The sequence below is a fragment of the Mandrillus leucophaeus genome, unplaced genomic scaffold (assembly GCF_000951045.1).
Source record: "Mandrillus leucophaeus isolate KB7577 unplaced genomic scaffold, Mleu.le_1.0 Scaffold1042, whole genome shotgun sequence".
NCBI classification, from domain to species: domain Eukaryota; kingdom Metazoa; phylum Chordata; class Mammalia; order Primates; family Cercopithecidae; genus Mandrillus; species Mandrillus leucophaeus.
The window spans coordinates 768,707-787,474 of record NW_012098566.1 but is presented as its reverse complement, the minus strand read 5'-3'; the positions used below and the strand labels follow the sequence as shown (position 1 = coordinate 787,474).

General features: G+C 38.8%; 1 protein-coding gene across 1 annotated transcript in view; it reads right to left on the bottom strand.

Moving 5' to 3' along the window:
* LOC105539952 (microtubule-associated serine/threonine-protein kinase 4) overlaps positions 1 to 18,768 on the bottom strand; it is a 360,921-nt gene that overhangs the window by 260,368 nt on the left and 81,785 nt on the right. Inside the window, exon 3 of the mRNA XM_011980417.1 lies at positions 12,029 to 12,064. Coding sequence (XP_011835807.1) covers positions 12,029 to 12,064 — 36 coding nt within the window. The remainder of the gene's footprint in view (positions 1 to 12,028; positions 12,065 to 18,768) is intronic.

Sequence of the window (18,768 nt, the reverse complement as noted above, 5' to 3'; positions counted from 1 at the left end):
GAACTAAGTGAAGAAGATTTTCTCTCAATGTGGGCAGGCACTACCCAATCAGATGGTGGCCCAGATAGAACAAAAAAGACAGAGGAAAGGTGATTGTCTCCTCTCCATTTCCTAGAGGTGGGACATGTATCTTCTCCTGCCCTTGAACATCAGAGATCCAGACTCTCCGGCCTTTGGAATCCAGGACTTACCCTAATGGCCCTCAAGGTTCTTAGACCTTCTGCCTCAGACTGGTATTTACACCATTAGTTTCCCTGCATCTGAAGCTTTCAGACTTGTATTGTGCTGAACCATGATACTGTCATTCCAGGGTTTCTAGCTTGTAGACAGCTTGTTGTGGGACTTCTCAAGCTCCATAATCATGTAAATAGATTTCCCTAATCAATCCCCTCTTATCCATTCATCCATCCCCTATTGGTTCTCTCCGGAGAACACAGCTAATACACACAGACTCTGGGTTAGCTGATGCTTCTCCCAGTCACCTAGTCAGTTTTAATTCTGGGCCTGAGCATGATCTCCTCCACCTCAGGGGAATCACCATTCACCAAGGAGACACGACTACTGAGCGGGCAATGGCCTTCTACCACGGAAGAGCGCCCTTGCCCAAAGCATCCCTCTGCATCTTTCCAGAAGCACTCAACATGGAAAAAGAATTGAGGCTGGCATGACCCCTAGTCCTCACCAACTCCTATTTCCCCAGCTAATCTCCACAACATACAAAGCTGTGCTCTGAAGGTGCATCTATAAGTTTGAGAAACCAGACCACATTCTTAGAGAAACAATGTTATAAAACAGCCGGGAGGTTTCTAGGTTTACCACAAAGGCCAATTTAACAGATAATGTAGTAGAGATGGTATTTATTTGCCATTATATTGAAAGTGGGATTGTTTGGATTTTGATAAACTAGATTTTGCCTTAATGAGCTGTGGAGAAAAGCCCGGATCGAGCGTGAAAGAAACAATAGCAAAGAGCAACTTATCCCTCTTCCTGACTTTGCAATCTGGCAAATGCACTCTTCAACTGTCCTCTCCTCAACAAGTAATTTGTCTTATCCCTGTGTTTTTCCAAGTCTTTTCACTGTCTATCAGTGGGACTATGGACCCCATTCTGAAGAACTCAGTAAGAAAAGAGGAGACATCCCACAAACCACAACATGCTCAATTGGGCCATGTCACCTGGCAGGTGGAATCTGCCTTCTAGGATTGAGCAGTAGGGATGGGAATGGAGGGGTATTATGCATTGAATTGTGCCCCTGGAAAGTTGTTGAAGTCCTAACACCTGGTACCTTTGAATTTGACCTTATTTGGAGATAGGGTCTTTGCTGATGATCAAGGTCAGATGGGGTCATTAGGGTGGACACTAAATCAATATAACTGTGTCCTTATTAAAAAAGTGGAATTTTGACACAGGGATAGACATACAGACCAGAGAAATGTCATGTAAAGATAAAAGCAGAGATGGAGGTCATGCTTCTGCAAGCCAAAGAAAGCAAAAGATTGCCCACAAACCACCAGAAGCTAGGAGAGAGGCATGGAACAGGTTCTCCCTCATAGTCCTCAGTAGGAATCAAACCTGCAAACACTATGATCTCGGATTTCTAGCTTCTGGAATGTGAGATAATAAATTTCTATTGTTCAAGCCACGTGATTTGTGATACTTTGTCATGGCAGCCCTGGCAAACTGATACACAAGGCAGATGGAGCATCTTCGAGCACCTTTCTGGGTCCAGCACATTGCTTCCTTTCCTCTCAAGTGTCCGTCCACATCATTGCCCACTCTCTGTCTCCACCAAGTTACTTCTCAAGCCCCTTCAGCCACCATCATTTATACACATGGGGCTCCAGCCATGCAGACTTCAGGAGTGTTTCCAGGAATATTCACTGGTTGAGAGTAAGCGGCAGGTACAGGGCCCCTCCATCCTGACAGGGATCATATACTACTATGAGCAAGAAAATGAGAAGTCAGATGCTGCTAAATTGGGTACCTAAATTTCAAAGCCTGCACATGTGATACTAACACCTGGATATGTAGCTGTCAAAGGCTTATGTAGAAATAGAAACCAACTGAGTGAAAGAACAGTACAAGTAAATAATTCCACATCTGGAGGTATTACAACTGCCCACTTCTGAGGATTCAACAAGGCCAAATATCTCAGTGTATTCTATGGGTCACTGTCTATTAAATGTAATTCTCTGCTTCCATAACATCTCTCTTTCTTTCCTTCTCCTGGCCATCTTGCCACAGGATCTGTCTGGAAGACATAGGAAATAGAAGAGGCTATAAGAGCTGGAGAAGAAACCCAAACCCTTTAATGATAAAAGAGAACAGGAGGAAATCTCACTTCCATGCATATCCATTCTCCAGATTTTATTTTTTTTAATTAAAAAACATAGGAAGGGAATCACATAATGAATACTTACCTACATATTAACTACCCAACTTAATAAATCATACATAAACACAGTTGAAGGCTCTGGAACTCTCTCTCATCTCAGTTCCCCTCTCTCCCCTCAGATGTAATCACTGATGTAAATTTGGTGATTATTCTCTAGCATGTCTTTATACTTTTAGTACAAAGAAAACCCACCCAAAATGATGGTGCTCCTTGGCCACAGTCCTACCACAGTCCTACTACTTTCATCTGTTTTAACTCTTTCCTTTTTTCCCTTCATATAGCAAAAAAAAACCCCAAAATAAAAAAACAACAAAAAATCTATCAACGTATTCAAGCCATAGGAACAATGCTACACACACACACACACACACACACACACACACACACATATATATATATATATATAGAGAGAGAGAGAGAGATGGTGTCTTGCTCTGTCCAGTGGCGCATTCTCAGCTAACTGCAGCCTCTGCCTCCCAGGTTCAAGCAATTCTCCTGGCTCAGGCTCCCACGTAGCTGAGACTACCTACAGGTGCACGCCACCATGCCGGCTAATTTTTGTATTTTTAGTAGAGATGGTGTTTCACTATATTTGAACTCCTGACCTCAGGTGATTGACCCATCTCGGCTTCCCAAAGTGCTGGGATTACAGGCATGAGCCACCGCGCCCAGCCGGAACATAATTTAATTTTATTCTTATCAGCTGATATCTATTTTTCACCTGTATTATCTCACCATCACCACCACCAATAAGGCTGTGATATAAGGAATTCAAGCCAGACTAATGGGAAATAATTTGCATAGTTATCTATTTCTGGAACTCCTTAATTCATACCAGTAAATGGGAGCCTACATCACCTATGCCAAAATCTCTCCTTGACAAAAATCCCAAATGGATGAGAATTAAATTGCATTCCTTTATATAGAAGACTGGTAAAACATTAATCAGTAGTGAATCCATAACTCATCTGTTCTCATAAAAGACTTAAATCCAAAAAAAAAAAATAAAATGTACTAGGCTGGAAGCTCATTAAATGGAGGACTCAACAGTCACCATTATATTTGGAGCATAGCATGCTCTTATTAAAAGTTGGAGCAATTTAATGTGGGAATTCAATAATTACTTGACCAATTAAAGGGTTAGTCAATGAGAGTGCTAGGCAGTAAGGGAGACACACGATTTAAAAATCACACAAAACAATATTCTACAAATATTTATGGAACACCTGTTACATGCTAGGCACAGTGCAGGGAACAAAACTCCTTACCCCAGGGAGCCTCCCCTCCAGCAGGACAGTATATACAAAGTTACATTAATGATATATACAAAGTTACAGTATATACAGTATATACAGTATATACAAAGTTACATTAATGATATATCCTGAGGAACATTAATGATATATCCATGATCAATAAATCACTCTATAAATCATAACTTGGCCTAGAATGGCTATAGTGCTGGTTTCTGGGGAAATCTTATAAAGCCCCAAGTGTTAAGGCAAAACAAAGAAAATCTGTTATATTCCCTAAATGAATATAGCATCTCTGTTGACTACTGGAACTTATTAAATGTGTTGCTTAGAGTGATTTCCTGCACATAAAATGTAAAAGTTTTCTTGAACCTAAACAAATATCACCAACAGCTGAAGGAAAAATGTTACCTTTTGGAATTTCATAAAATGAATTACTGAAACTGCCTCAGTACCCTAAACAACTATACATGACCACTAAAAACTGTCTAACACTTTGCTCTCCCGGCTGTTTCTGTTTAAAGATGCAGCAAATTTTGTGGGCAAGCAGAGCACTCAACTAATACACAACGGGTCAGTTACAGAAAGTACTTCCCAGCTAGAAAGAAAACAAATGCCAAGAATCAATAATTATCAAATAAGAATTTAGAAAAATAGTCTAAAAGCACATAGAAAAACATTTGTGCCAACTATCCTACATGGTCAGATTATGGGTAAAAACTATCTTATTCTTCACATTTCTGTATTTTTCTACAATATAAATACTCAGAAAAAATGATCCATGCTTTATGATCTAAGAATTTTCACAGTAAAATAAAATGTTATCCTGTTTCTTAAATGCTGAGACTGTAACGCTGAAAGTACTTAAAGAAAAATTATTTAATGCATCAAAAGATGGAAGTAAAACTCAGTTCTCTGCTTTGTAAACTATCTTTTAACTAAGTGATAAAATATGGGGTAATTTTAAATGCATTTTTTCTTCTCTGTATTTTCTAGTTTTTCTAAAATAACCACCTACATGATCAATTGAAATATTTATTTTCTACAAAGACCAACTAGTCCTATTAAAATATTATAAATTCTATATTTTTACTCAAAAAATAGACCACAATAAAGGGATACACGTATCAGTTTATTCTCCAAAATAATTCTTGGGCATGCCTCCGGGTTAGAATTACTTCCATCTTCAAAAGGATCCATAGAAGTTCAAAAAGGTCAAAATGTACAAACTCTTCTGAAATTGGCTATTTCAACTGAATAGACAGGTGCCAGGCCCTCTGTCTTTCCTACTTTGTAAGCAGATCAGTACCAAATCTGATGAGTCAGGGAGATGAGATGGCAGCAAGGAGAAAATGGAACAGCAACGTGGCGTGGTTTTTAAAATCCTATCATATGTCATCCATTGAAGGATTAAAGGGTTTCCTGATGATAGAAAAGCACCTAAACCAGGGGCCACCTAACTGTTTTACGACAGGTTTTTAAAACGCATCTTAAGATGAGCTTTTTGCTCCTTCGGTCCTGAACGCCATTTCCCAATAATTGAATGACAGCTTATGAAGCCAGAGAACAATTTGCCACATCTCTGAATCCCTTTATGTACAAGGCCAAGTTTCACCAACCCCCTTCTCCCCAAATAACTTGAAATATATGACTGTGTTGTGAGGTTAAGGTCAGCAGGCAGGGTTACAAACACAGGCAGGATGATTTCTAGAGCAGCAACCAACAGGCAAGATCTTTGCAACCTCAAGAGTCATTTAGACTATACTGAGAAGAAGCATGAGTTTGGCTACCCTTAGGTGTGAGACAATGGAATCTGGGGGTTACAGGAGGATGCAGATTTATGATCACAAAAAGCCAGGAAAAAGAGAACATGATAGCCACAACCTCAGAAAGTTCTACCTACAGAAAGCACTTCCCTCACCAGTCAGTTGCATTATTTTGTTTTGTGGCAATTCTCTCAATGGCCGGCTAGACGTATTTTTTCAGCCTTCATGTTGAAGGCTCCTGTGACCAACACCTGTCTGGATTGTCTTCGGCTGACCCTTGAAGACGGGAGAGTGAGATTCCCCAATATTAACGTATCCCCAGAGGACAATGCTTTCTGTCAGACTCACATTGGGTATGAAAGCCTTTCACTACCCAGCATTTCTTTTAATCAGTTATACTGCTTTTGCGCCCATTTTACAAAGCCATCTGGCTTTGCAGACATTAATACAAGGACTATGAAAAATCCCACTTTTTATTGTGGCCCCACAATGGGGAGCAATCCACTTCAAAGTCTGTTGAGCTCACAGGATTCTGGCGCTGAAATAGATCGCTCAGATTTTTCATTGTTCAGGCTTCCAAGGAGCCTGGCCATCTAGGAGATAAAAGAATTCTTCTGAAAGCACCATGTAAAAGAAAATATTTGTTCAGTCACAGTGCCCCCAACAAATGTGATCTTCTGCTCCACGGCTGGACGTCTGAGAAGATGAAAATGAAGGGGCCTTAACAGATACGGTGGAGACCTGGTCAGATAAATTGGAGGTTGGGGAACATGTGCCGCCCTAAATTGGAGAATGCTGAGGTGCTCTTCCTCCTGTGAATATCCTACTCATTCTTACAAAATGTTCCAAACCTCAGGATGGCATTAAGAAGAAATCCTTTGACTTTTTTTCACTACTGAATTCAACTGCAATTATATTTAAAATATCTTTATTTTCCATTACTTTGATGGCTTCACTTTTGAAGTTTTCTATTCATACATCTCAATAGTCCTACCCCTTTCGAAGCAATAGTAAGCTGGCCTTTAACAAAGGCAATACTAGAAGAGACAGTATATATTTTTTGCAAGCAGTTATTTCATTCATTAGAATTTGTGTCATTTTTAGCAGAAATGACAGCAGAAAACGGAGAAGAGGATGACATTTAAACATTTAGATGTATACAAGTATTGGAGGATTCATAACTAGGGACCAAATTCAATGTGTCGCTTTAAAAGATAGTCCTTTGACATGACCTAACCTGAAAGTTACATGCAGCTGGCAGTACATGTCACCAGCTCACAATAGGTTCCCAAAGGAAAGAGGCTGCTATTTCTCTTTAAGGCACAGAGAATAAGGGTCACTGACTGCTGACCCATTGGCTTCATCTCAATAAATGGAGCAGTCTCAACTCATCTCTTAATAGCAAGAAGACATGATAGCAGGGAAGACGAGCACTCAGGTCACAATTACAGCTAATTTACAATTTCCACAGCGAGCCCAGAAACAGAGTGGGTCCGTACTCCAAAAGAACTGCATCCTCTCTTGGGATGCTATACTTTCCCTCTGACAGAGCCGTTTAAAATTTCAGCAATATGGAAGTTCCGCACAGGCACTGAATCTGCTGTGTCAGTAGTTTGCTACCTCTTGCGTGTAGGAGGCTTAACATACTCTACCAGTGGACTAAGGCAAAATAAAGATGAAAGACTGGTGGCATTTTATTCTAAGACAATTTAAGATGATACCAAATACTTGAAGGTAGTATTGAATAAAGGCAGCATTTTCACGAGAAGGTATTATTATTTAATTAGAACGTTACATGAAGTTACATTTTATCTTGGCCATTTGTACACAAACTTTACAAGTCTTAAATTGATAATTAATGTATGCAAAACATTAATCTTGATTCATTGTTTTCTTTTGAGATGGGGTCTCGCTCTGTCACTCAGGCTGAAGTGCAGTGGAATGATCTAGGATCACTGCAACCTTTGCCTCCCAGACTCAAGCCGTCCTCCCACCTCAGCCTCCTGAGTAGCTGGGATTACAGGCGTGCACCACCATCCCAGCTAATTTTTTGTATTTTTTAGTAGAGATGAGGTTTCACCATGTTGGCCAGGCTGGTCTTGAATTCCTGAGCTCAAGTGATTTGCCCAACTCAGCCTTCCAAAGTGCTGGGATTTCAGGTGTGAGCCACCGTGCCCGGCCGCACTTTTAATTTTTAGTTGTACTATTTTTTCATCTTTTACAATGTCACAGAAGGGTTTTATTTCAGTTTGATATAAATTAAGAATGCCTCTGACGAAGGTGGGCTGCAGTTTACCTCACCTCATTAGGTCCAGGAGTGATGTCCCCGGCCTTTACAGAGTGCTGCTTTGAACATGAGACCTGAACATTTTTGGAGGTATATTATTGTTTTCTAGTCAGCACAGAATACTCATTTGCTTAGGATCCTTATGTCAGACTTAGGGGCTCTAACCTAACCTTAGTTGATTCATTTAAATCAACATACATGATATTTTTTTTAACCCAATGCTGCAGTTTTAGGGCAACCCCCTGCCACCCCACCTTATTCTTTAAGTCATGTGAACATTATTTTATTATTCTAGTGCATCCCAGCTTATCACTTTGTACCCTCTAATCAGAAGTAGCTTTTTGGGCATCTTGGTCCACTGCAGCTGCTGTGATTTTTCTCGCTTTGGGAATAATAAACTCCACAGCCACAGCACTGTCTGCGCACTCCAATCCTCACTCCAATCCCCAGGCTTTCTGGTTGTTCATGTTCACTTGTTTCACAAAAACAGAAAAGTTCTCTATTCTAATGTAAATAACTCTATCTTCCAGAGTCATCAGAAATTAAGCAGCCCTGGAACAAATTCAAGGGTTAAATGTAAGTATTATAAAAGAAAGATTTTCACGCCTGTAATCCCAGCACTTTGGGAGGCTGAGGCGGGCAGATCACCTCAGGTAGGGAGTTCGAGGCCAGCCTGGCCAATACAGAGAAACCCCGTCTCCACTAAAAACACAAAAACTAGCCGGGTGTGGCGGTGCATGACTGTAATCCCAGCTACTCGGGAGGCTGAGGCAGGAGAATTGCTTGAACTCGGAAGGCGGAGGTTGCGGTGAGCCAAGATCACGCCATTGCACTCCAGCCTGGGCAACAAGAGCGAAACTCCATCTCAAAAAAAAAAAAAAAAGAAAAGAAACATTCAATGTTTCAATGTAGGTATTATAAGAGAAACACATTTATAACACTTAAATGCAAATATTATAAAAGAAACAGGTGTTAATCTTATGATACCTGTTATATAGTGATTTTTACTGTTTTTAAATCTGGTTCTACTTTTATTTTAAAACAATTTTACTTTAAAATTAACAATGTGGAATTTACACAGATACACAGAGTTATATTTAAAATATACTCTTTTTTATATTTATCAACTGTCAATTTTGATGATGATTAAAATGAGTGTGGGAAACACAATTTGAGTTGCTGAAAATGCAGCTTATTTGAAAACACTGGAAGCACAATATGACTTTTATTTAGCAATAGTTTGTATCATTTGTCACCTCTGAATATATCATGATTGACTCTTGGCTTTTGAGAGGTTCAACTTGTTAAAATGGCTTATAATTACCATTTCCTCTTTGCTACTTAAATTTTCACTACTGGCCAGCAGAAGTTACCTCAATTTGGTTCATCTGCTCAACCTCCACACATCCTTGAAAGCACCCTTGTTAGAGAGAGAGAGAGAGGGAGAGAGAAACAAAGAGAGAGACAGAGAGAGAGAGAAACAGAGAGAAAGAGAGAGAGAGAGAGAAAGAGTTCCAAAAAAAGAAAATGTTCCAACAAAATTCTGCCTATTTCAATCATGACATCCAGTTACGTTCCAAAAACAGTCCTGAAGACCTTTGGTGGAGAATAATATTAGAGACCAAAATCAGGGTAAATAAAGTGACTATTAGTTTTTTATATGACTACTAGAGAAGGTAACTGTTATCACCCTTTTTTTTTTTTTTTTCTGTGACGGAGTCTTGCTCTGTTGCCCAGGCTGGAGTGCAGGGGCTTGATCTCGGTGCACTGCAATCTCCGCTTCCTGGGTTCAAGCAATTCTCCTGCCTTAGCCTCCCAAGTAGCTGAGATTACAGGCATGTGCCACCATGCCTAGCTAGTTTTTTGTATTTTTAGTAGAGACAGGGTTCAACATGTTGGGCAGGCTGGTCACGAATTCCCGACCTTAAGTGATCTGCCCACCTTGGCCTCCCAAAGTTCTGGGATTACAGGTGTGAGCCACCATGCCCAGCCTGTTTATTACCTTCTTTTGAATGAGATGGAAAAATTGTTTTGATTTAGTAAAGATGATAAATTCATATGGAAGATTTCAGTTTAACTCTATGTTGACTGTCCTTTTTTGGCCTTAATGCAAATAACTTAATTTCCCCTTCTTTTCTAATTATCATCTTTAATATTCATATACATGCAAGAAAGTGCTACATCAATCTATTTCTGTGAATTATATTACTATTAAAATTAGAAGGAATCTCCATTTTTTTTTTCTTTTTGAGACAGCGTCTTGCTCTGTCGCCCAGGCTGGAGTGCAGTGACATGATCTCGGCTCACTGCAACCTCCACCTCCCAGATTTAAGCAACTCTCCCATCTCAGCCTCCCAAGTAGCTGGGATTACAGGCACGTGTCACCATGCCTGGCTAATTTTTATGTTTTTAATAGAGACGGGGTTTCACCATGTTGGCCAGGCTGATCATGAACAAAATCTCAATTTTTAAAACAATTTTATTTCATCTAAGTATGTAATTAATATATACCACTCGTTATATATATACCATTCATTAATATATACCAATCATTTCACCATTTTATTTTTGGCTACAGAATAAACTAATAATTTTTTCTACTTCATCAAGTAAACATAGGTAGAACCTACATGGGGATGTCCTTCTACTTCCATAAGTAAAATAGAGACCTCACATTTGTTTGTCTTCATTTGTAAGCTAAAATTACCATTATTTTTAATCCCAGTTTTAGTATTTAGCTCCAATATTTCAGATGCCTTTAGAAAAACACAAGGTATTTATTACTTTAGTATTATACCAGCTAATGAATTCCAAAAAGAAATTAAGAATGTCAGTAAAAACAATTAAGTTAATATTATATTAATACAGTGTAAATTTAAAAGAATGGTCAAAAGCTATCAAATACTAGAAAACTTTGTCCATAGTTTCAAGTGTGAAAATTTCTGAAGTCCATGTAATATTCAACATTAAGCTTAAAAAGCATTAAATCACAAAAGATTCCAAAGTACATGGTTTATTGTACACTTCAGTTATAGTTCTTTGTTCATATCATATTTACAAATCTCTCAACCAGTCCAGATTTGGGTATACTTCATAATTTGGTACATAAACAGACATACAAAACTAGAAACTTACATTCATTGAAAACTTTAACCCCTTAAGCTTTAATGCAATAATTTAATTATTGGATAATTAAAAAGTTATGGCTGTATCCCAATATTTGCATCTTGGCATAACTGTGCAATCATCACAGAGATAAAGTAAATCACATTTAAAGAATTAAAACTGACAGAAGTAATCTTTAGTTTCTCAGTAAATATTCTTCCAATTAGTGGCATCAGGTAAAGAGATCCCCACACTGAGAAATATTAAATATCTGGTTCTATTTATTGAGTAGTGTTGTATTACCTTTCATTTTAAAAGCATTTAGGATAAAATTCCTTCAATTTAAAATTTTTAGTTGAACCAGAACAATGTGGAAAAATAACTGACTAAAAAAAGTCATGAAAGTATGAAAGGAGAGTGAAGGAGAACTTACCAGAAATTATAAGTCACTAGAAAAGCCAGTGTATTCAAAACAGAATGGTGTTGGCACAGAAACAGACAGATAGGAGCAGAATAGAGAGTCCAGAAACAGTTCCAAATATATATGGCATCTTTATATGTGACAAGGACAACAATTCAATCCCATGAAAAATAAAGTTTCTTGTGTTAACTAGGACTTAAGTAACTGGTCATCCATCTAGGGAAAAAAAAAAGAAAGAGAATCCTACCTCACCTCGTGTACAAAATTTTAAGTTGAAGATTGAATGTTTTTTTAAAATGGTGAGAAAATTTAAGAGAATATCTGCATGACCTTGGGATGGACAATACCACTCTGAGCAAAACAAATAATTCAGAAGCAATAAAGAAAAAGACATATTTGATTAAACAATAATTAACAATTTCATTTCGCAAAAGACATCATAAACAGATAAAAACTGCAAAGACATTTGCATGCATACAACAACAGATTAATACTTTCATGTAAGAGTTTGTAGAAACTGAAAAACACTACTAAATGGAAAAATGGGCAGTGAAAATGAGCATGAAATGAAGAAAAGAGAAATGTAAATGAACAGTAAACATATGAAAATATACTCAACATCAGTGATAGTGAAGGAAATGCAATTTAAAGTAACGACCAGGCGTAATAAGGTTGGAAAGAATTAAGGGCAGTGACATCCAGTGCTGGTGAGAATGTAGGAAATGGGCATTCTTATGTGTGAAGGTGATTTGCTATTCTTTTGGGTAAAGTGATAGCTATTAAAATTAGAAATACACCTACCGTTTGACCAAGCAATTCCACTTCTGGGAATCTATCCTATAGGAAAAAAAGGACCAGTACGTAAGGATATAGGTACAAAAATGTTTATTGCAGCATTGTTTGTTGTGGGGAGGGGAGAAAGGGAGTACTGAAAACAACAAGAATGTCAGTTAATAGGAAAATGGTTAAATAAAATGTGGCATATCTATAATGTAGAACATAATATAATTATTAAAATAAATCTGATAAATTTGTGTCTACAGACTTGGCAGACTGATAAGGTGACAAAAGAAAATCGAGGAGTGAGTGTTTAACATTCTTGTTTAAGACACATAGTAGCAACAACTGCAACGAATCAATGTATGCAAATGTACCTGCACCTGTATGCACATGAAGTGAAGAACGGAAGAATACACACCAGTCTAACAATGACTACCTAAGGTTGTGGATAAATACAGGGATTGGAAGGGATAGGGATTATTTACTTTCTCTTTGTATATCTTTGTGCTGTTTCACTAGTTACCATGATCACAATAGTAATTTCATAATTTTCAAAACTATGTTATTAACTTTTATAAATGGTAGTACAGTAGTATTTCTATACATTTATCTTTAGTAAAACAGTAGTAAATGAACAAACATTTTTTGCCTATGCCAGTCTCACCAATTGTGTTCAGTTGGGGCTACTTGCTTAATATCCATTCCATCTCTCTCTCTCCCCTCTGTGTATCAGCCATGTAGTTTGGGTGGAACTGACTACACTCCATTTCCAAGGACTCCTGAACGCGCTAAGCTACTGTTCTACACCAGAAATACAATTCAGAGCCACTTATACAATTTAAAATTTTCTAGTAGTCACATTAACAGGTTAACATAATTTTAATAACATTTAACCCAATATATCCACAAATACTATCATTTCAGCATGCTATTAACATAAGAATTACTAATGAGATATTTCGCATTCTTTTTCTGGATCTCAGTTTTGACTATCCGCATTGTAAGAGCTTGAGAGCCACATGTGGCTAGCGGCTACTGCACTGGACAGTGCAGGTCTAAGCTAATGATGGCAATGCTAGAAACACTCCCATGTTCAGGATTAAACACATAATTTAAAATGGTCCAATTGAAGAAAAACCCATTATGGTAGGAGACAAAAATTTCTTCTTCTTCCATTAACTCTGGAAACTGTGGGCAGACACTGAGGGATGAGTCAGGAAGGAAGCCTGCAGCCAGTGCAGAAGGACCCGTGTCCCTGAGACAGCAGTGAGCCTCGGGCCCAGCCCCCCAGTGCAGGAGGACCTGTGTCCCTGAGACAGCACTGAGCATCGGGACCAGCGTCCGCGTGCAGCCTCCACTGTTTAGTTACACAGCTAGCAACTTTTTTCCTCCAATCACTTTGAGTTACGTTTTCTATTACTTGTATCGAAAAGTACACTCATTGACAAACTCATCTATGGACAACGTCACATCCAAAGAGAATAATTTTCCTAAGTACACTAGTTCAAATGCTAAAATTTTCCTCCAATTACTTTTAGTCAAGCTATTCTTTTGTTAAACTAGCTTTATTTGATAACCTTTTTAGAAATCTTCTGAAAATATCCCCAAAGAAGAGTCCCACAGACTAATTTCTTATCATCCAGGGAAACATCCCAGTCACTATACAAGAGAACAAATATTTCTCCTCAGAAGAAAACATGAAATCTCAGAGCAACCAATCAGCTCTCATTCCACCTTCCTTTTTTTTTCTTTTTTTCTTTTTCTTCTTTTTTTTGAGATGGAGTCTCACTCTGAAGTCCAGGCTGGAATGCAGTGGCACGATCTCAGCTCACTGCTACCTCTGCCTCCCGGGTTCAAGTGATTCTCCCGCATCAGCCTCCTGAATCGCTGGGATTACAAGTGTGCGCCACCCCATGCCTGGCTAATTTTTGTATTTTTAGGTGAGACAGGCTGGTTTCCAACTCCTGACCTCAAGTGATCCACCCACCTCTGCCTCCCAAAGTGCTGGGATTACAGGTGTGAGCCACCTCGCCGGGCCTCTGCCTTCTTTTCTGATTCTCACTCTCCAGACCAGAGTTTCTCATCCTCAGCACTACTGACATTTTGGGCAGATAATTCTTTGGGGTTGTCTTGTTCACTGTAGGTGTTTAGAAGTATCCCTGACCTCTCTCCACTAGAAGATAGTGGGAGAAACCCTGGTCCCCAAATAGTTGTGACAACCAAAAAGGCCTCTAGATATTGTCAAATGTCATCTTTGGGGGTAAAATCACCCCCAGTTGAGACCCACTGTCCTAGACAAGCAATCAGTTCAAGTGTATAACTGACCTTCATTGTTGTATCAGACTCAGGCATTGTAGCAATCATTAAAGCATGATGTCACCCTCAGTGTCCCCTGCATCACAACATTTTGGACCGACGGTCCTCTTCCCAGCCACGGAACCTCCTCTGGTCACACTCTTCCTCTTCTACCTCCTCTCTATGCTAAGCGTGAGCTCTCCATTATAGTTCTTTCTAGAAGAAATGTGGCTAGTTCTTCTGACTTCAGCTTCAAATCATTACTTGAGCTACTCTCTGAACCACCCACCCAACTACATCCCTTGCACTTCTCTGAGAGGCTTTTTGGACAAAGTATTTGCTAATTTATGATCACTCATTCCTCAACTCAAACTCCCCAGCCTGGTCCTTCTCCTCCATCAACACACCTGGGGGCCATTCCATCCCATCCTTCCACACTGTATCAGCTTACACACTGTCCTCTTTAATCCATCTCTAAGACTAGAATTTCAGTATAAATACTGGTCAACTTTTCAAAGCTCCTCAGGTTGATCTATGGATTCAATATGATTTCAATAAAAATATCAACAGGTTTTTTTTTTGTAGAAGCTGACAAACTGATTCTACAATTAAAACAACTAGAAGAGCCAAAACAACTTTGAAAAAAGATGAACAAAGTTGGAATACTAATGCTTCTGAGATCAAGACTTATTATAAAGCTACAATAATCAAGACAGTAGATTGATATGAAGACAAATCAATGAAATATAAAGTCTGCAAATGGAAACACAAATACACAGACAACTCATTTTTGACAAAAGTTCAAAGCATTTCAGTGGAGAAAAAACAGCCTGTTCAATAAATGGTGCGGGAACAATTAGAGATGTGTATGCAGAAATCAACTTCAATCCATATCTCACCCCCATGTATAAAAATCAACACATTAATCATAGACCTAATGTACAATCTAAAACTATAAAACTTTTGGAAGAAAACATAGGAAAAACCTTTGTGACCTTGGATTAGGCAAAGATGGCTTAGATCCAACACCAAAAGCATTTAAAGAACGAATAAAGCTTTTGCTCTTCAATAGATGCTATAAAGAGAATAAAAACACAAGCCACAGGCTGGGAGAAAACATTTAAAGATCACATATATAAGGTTTATTTATAATGGCCAAAAGCTATAAATAAGCCAAATGTCCAGCGGCAAGAGACTAGCGAAACTGACATAGTCATTCAATAGGATATTACTTAGCAAAAAAATCCTAATAAATGATCGACATATGCTATGACATGGATGAATCTCAAAATAATTACACTGAGTGAGAAGCCAGGCCTAAAACAAGGGTGCATACAATATCACTCTAGTTATGTAGAATTAAAAAAAAATGCAAACTAGTTTTTAGGGATGGAAAGCATTAGTAGCTGTCTGGTTGGGGATGTGGGGGTGGGGGGAGCAATGACAAAGGGGCAGGAGAAAACTTCTGGGGGAGATGGGTATTTTATTATCTTGACTGTGCTGGTGGTTTCACGAGTGTATACACATATCAATTTATGAAACTGTGTACTTTAAATTATGTACAGTTTATTATAAGCCAATTATGTCTCAATAATGCTTTTTAAAGAGAGAAATGCAATGCTAGCTATTGGGGAAAATCTCACTACCATACCATGTAGGGACAGCTGAAATTGGTTGATGCTACTTGGGAATCCATGAAAGGAAGCAGTTTTAGAGGTTTTGTTTTGTGGTTTTAAATTCCTCTGTGGGTTAACACAAACAGAATTCACAATTCTTGGGTACATGAACATAATACAGCCTAGATGATATTAAATAGTAGATGTGGTGTGTGTTGGGAGGGAAAGACTTAGACCCTTATGAAAACCAATTTAAAGTGTCTTTGCTTTAATTCTCCTTTTAAGAGACTCCCAAGACAGTCACCACCATCATCTTAAAGGTATGTCTGACCAACATCTTTCAGCAAAAAAAAGAAAAAAAGAAAAAAAGAAAGAAAGAAAGAAAAAAGAGAATAAAGCTAAGTGGCCTGAATTCTCAAAGATAATAATCAAATAATACGCTTTTAACCAGGTGTTTGATGGCATTTCTCCCCATGATTCTATCAAATTCAACTACCTCTACATACATATTGGTAGTGCCTTAGAAATCGACCTTAAAAAGCCACCATTATTCCTCTAAGACATGAAACCTGTGTAGCGATCTATTAATTTCATTCCAGTGTATGATGTCAAGTGCATTTTAAAAATATACTTCATTGCTTCCAAGTGCTTCTTTAATCCACAAGGACTGGTTTTAGCATTTAAGCTAATTTATTCTAGACATAAAAAAACCTTCTGCTTATTCTTGCAGATAATTGATTCTTGATTTGTTAAGGTACTAAACACTATGGTTTATGTGCTGAAATACAAAACCCCTGGTAAACCCACTCATGTGCCCCACACAAAGCAAACTTGAATGTTTATTGCCTAGGGAGAGAGGTCAAAAGGAGCTGAGAAAGGAGCAGAACTCTCCCTTACTTTGTCCTGCTGCTAGTACAGTGGGCAGGTCCTACTCTCCCTGCAATTAACATTACCACTTGTTCCACAGCAGCCGCACATGGAAGGCACATAGTACCAATTTCTCAAATCAAATGCCCTCCTCAATTTCCTAAAAACAAAATAAATCTAGAAGATAATCTCTGCCTCAAAGCTGACCCCTCTAAGTAAAAGCATATACCATCACCCCCAAAAACAATAAAAGACTGCACTGGAAAATCAGGGTTTAGGAAGAGTTAGGCACTCGATGCTAATGTTATCAAAAGGTTAATCCCATTGATCTCTATGACACAGCAAAAGTTAAAAATCGTTTTTTCTGCACAATAAAGAGCACAAAGCATAAGCTAAATTAGTATTTTCTGACAAAGAACATCTTCACATAAACATCTACAAAATATGTAAATATTTCTTGAAAGATTACTTTATATTTCTACAATATACATGTTTAAATTCATTCATTTATTTATTTTTTAGAGACAGGGTCCCACTCTGTTACCTAGGCTAAAGTGCAGGCGCATGATCACAGCACCTCAAACTCCTGGGTTCAAGCAATCCTCCCGCATCAGCCTCCCTAGTAGCTAGCACTATAGATACATGCCTAGCTAACTTTTTTTTTTTTTTTTGGTAGTTGCTGTTGCTGTTTGTTTTGGGTTTTTTTTGTTTTGTTTTGTCTTTTTTTGTAGAGACAGGGTCTCGTTATTTTGCCCAGGCTGGTTTCCACCTCCAGACTTCAAGCAATCCCCCTGTCTTGGCCTCTACAAGTGCTGGCATTATAGGAATGAGCCACTGCACCCGGCCTGAATTTATTATTAGAATTTGCAATCTAAAAAAAGTTTTAAATGTGTCTGTCTATGCTAGGTCAGATTCCTGCCACCCATTTCCACATGCAAATCAAACACATAGATTGTAATCAGTAAAACTTTTTCCTCTCATGCAAATGTGTTCACAGAACTATCTGCAGAGAATTTCCTCATGGTGCTGGTCAAAAGTTAAGTGAGTGATGTGCGGGATGAAGCAGAGCTCACGCAGTCACTGGGAGGAAGTGTGCAGTTACTGGTATTTCCATGGGTTTGTCTCATGTTCCTGTAGTTAAGCATGGGAAAGCCCTCAACATCATCCCAAAAGAGGCGATGTCATAAAACAACCTATTAAAAGAAAACATGGGCCTGGTGCAGTGGCTCACGCCTGTAATCCTAACACTTTGGGAGGCCGAGGTGGGCAGATCACGAGGTCAAGAGATCGAGACCATCCTGGCCAACATGGTGAAACCCTGTCTCTACTAAAAATACAAAAATTAGCCGGTCATGGTGGCGTGCACCTGTAGTCCCAGCTACTTGGGAGGCTGAGGCAGAAGAATCGCCTGAAGGGAGGCGGAGGTTGCAGTGAGCCAAGATTGCACCACTGCACTCCAGCCTGGTGACAGAGTGAGACTGTCTCCAAGAAAAAAAAGAGAGAGAGAAAGAAAAGAAAACACATGTGTATTCAGATGAAAATAAATGGACCACCAAAATCCTCAGAGGGTGAGGTCCCTAACTCAGAAAAGTAGAGAAAGAAACCCTGAAAACCTTTTGGTGTAGTTTTTCCCTCTAGTTACTCAGGTCTGATAGTCTACTGCCACAAGGAGTAAAAGAAGAATTTAAATCTTAAGAGTCAAAATGGCAGAGGAGATGGCACAGATTCCAAGAAACACCAGGACACAAGAGAAGTCCTATCTTTCCACAGTTCCCTGTTAGAGCTACCAGGGCCCAACTTGCTACCACACAACAGGGGTAAAGAGAGAACAACACAGAATTCAGCTGCTCTGCTCACATGGCTAATTGGATAATGAATATATTTGGGGACTGCCAGTTACTGCAGCTGGGACCATTACACCACACCAGTGTGGCTGTCACTATTCTCTTTACAGTCTGAGATAAACTCAGCATCCTGGTAGTG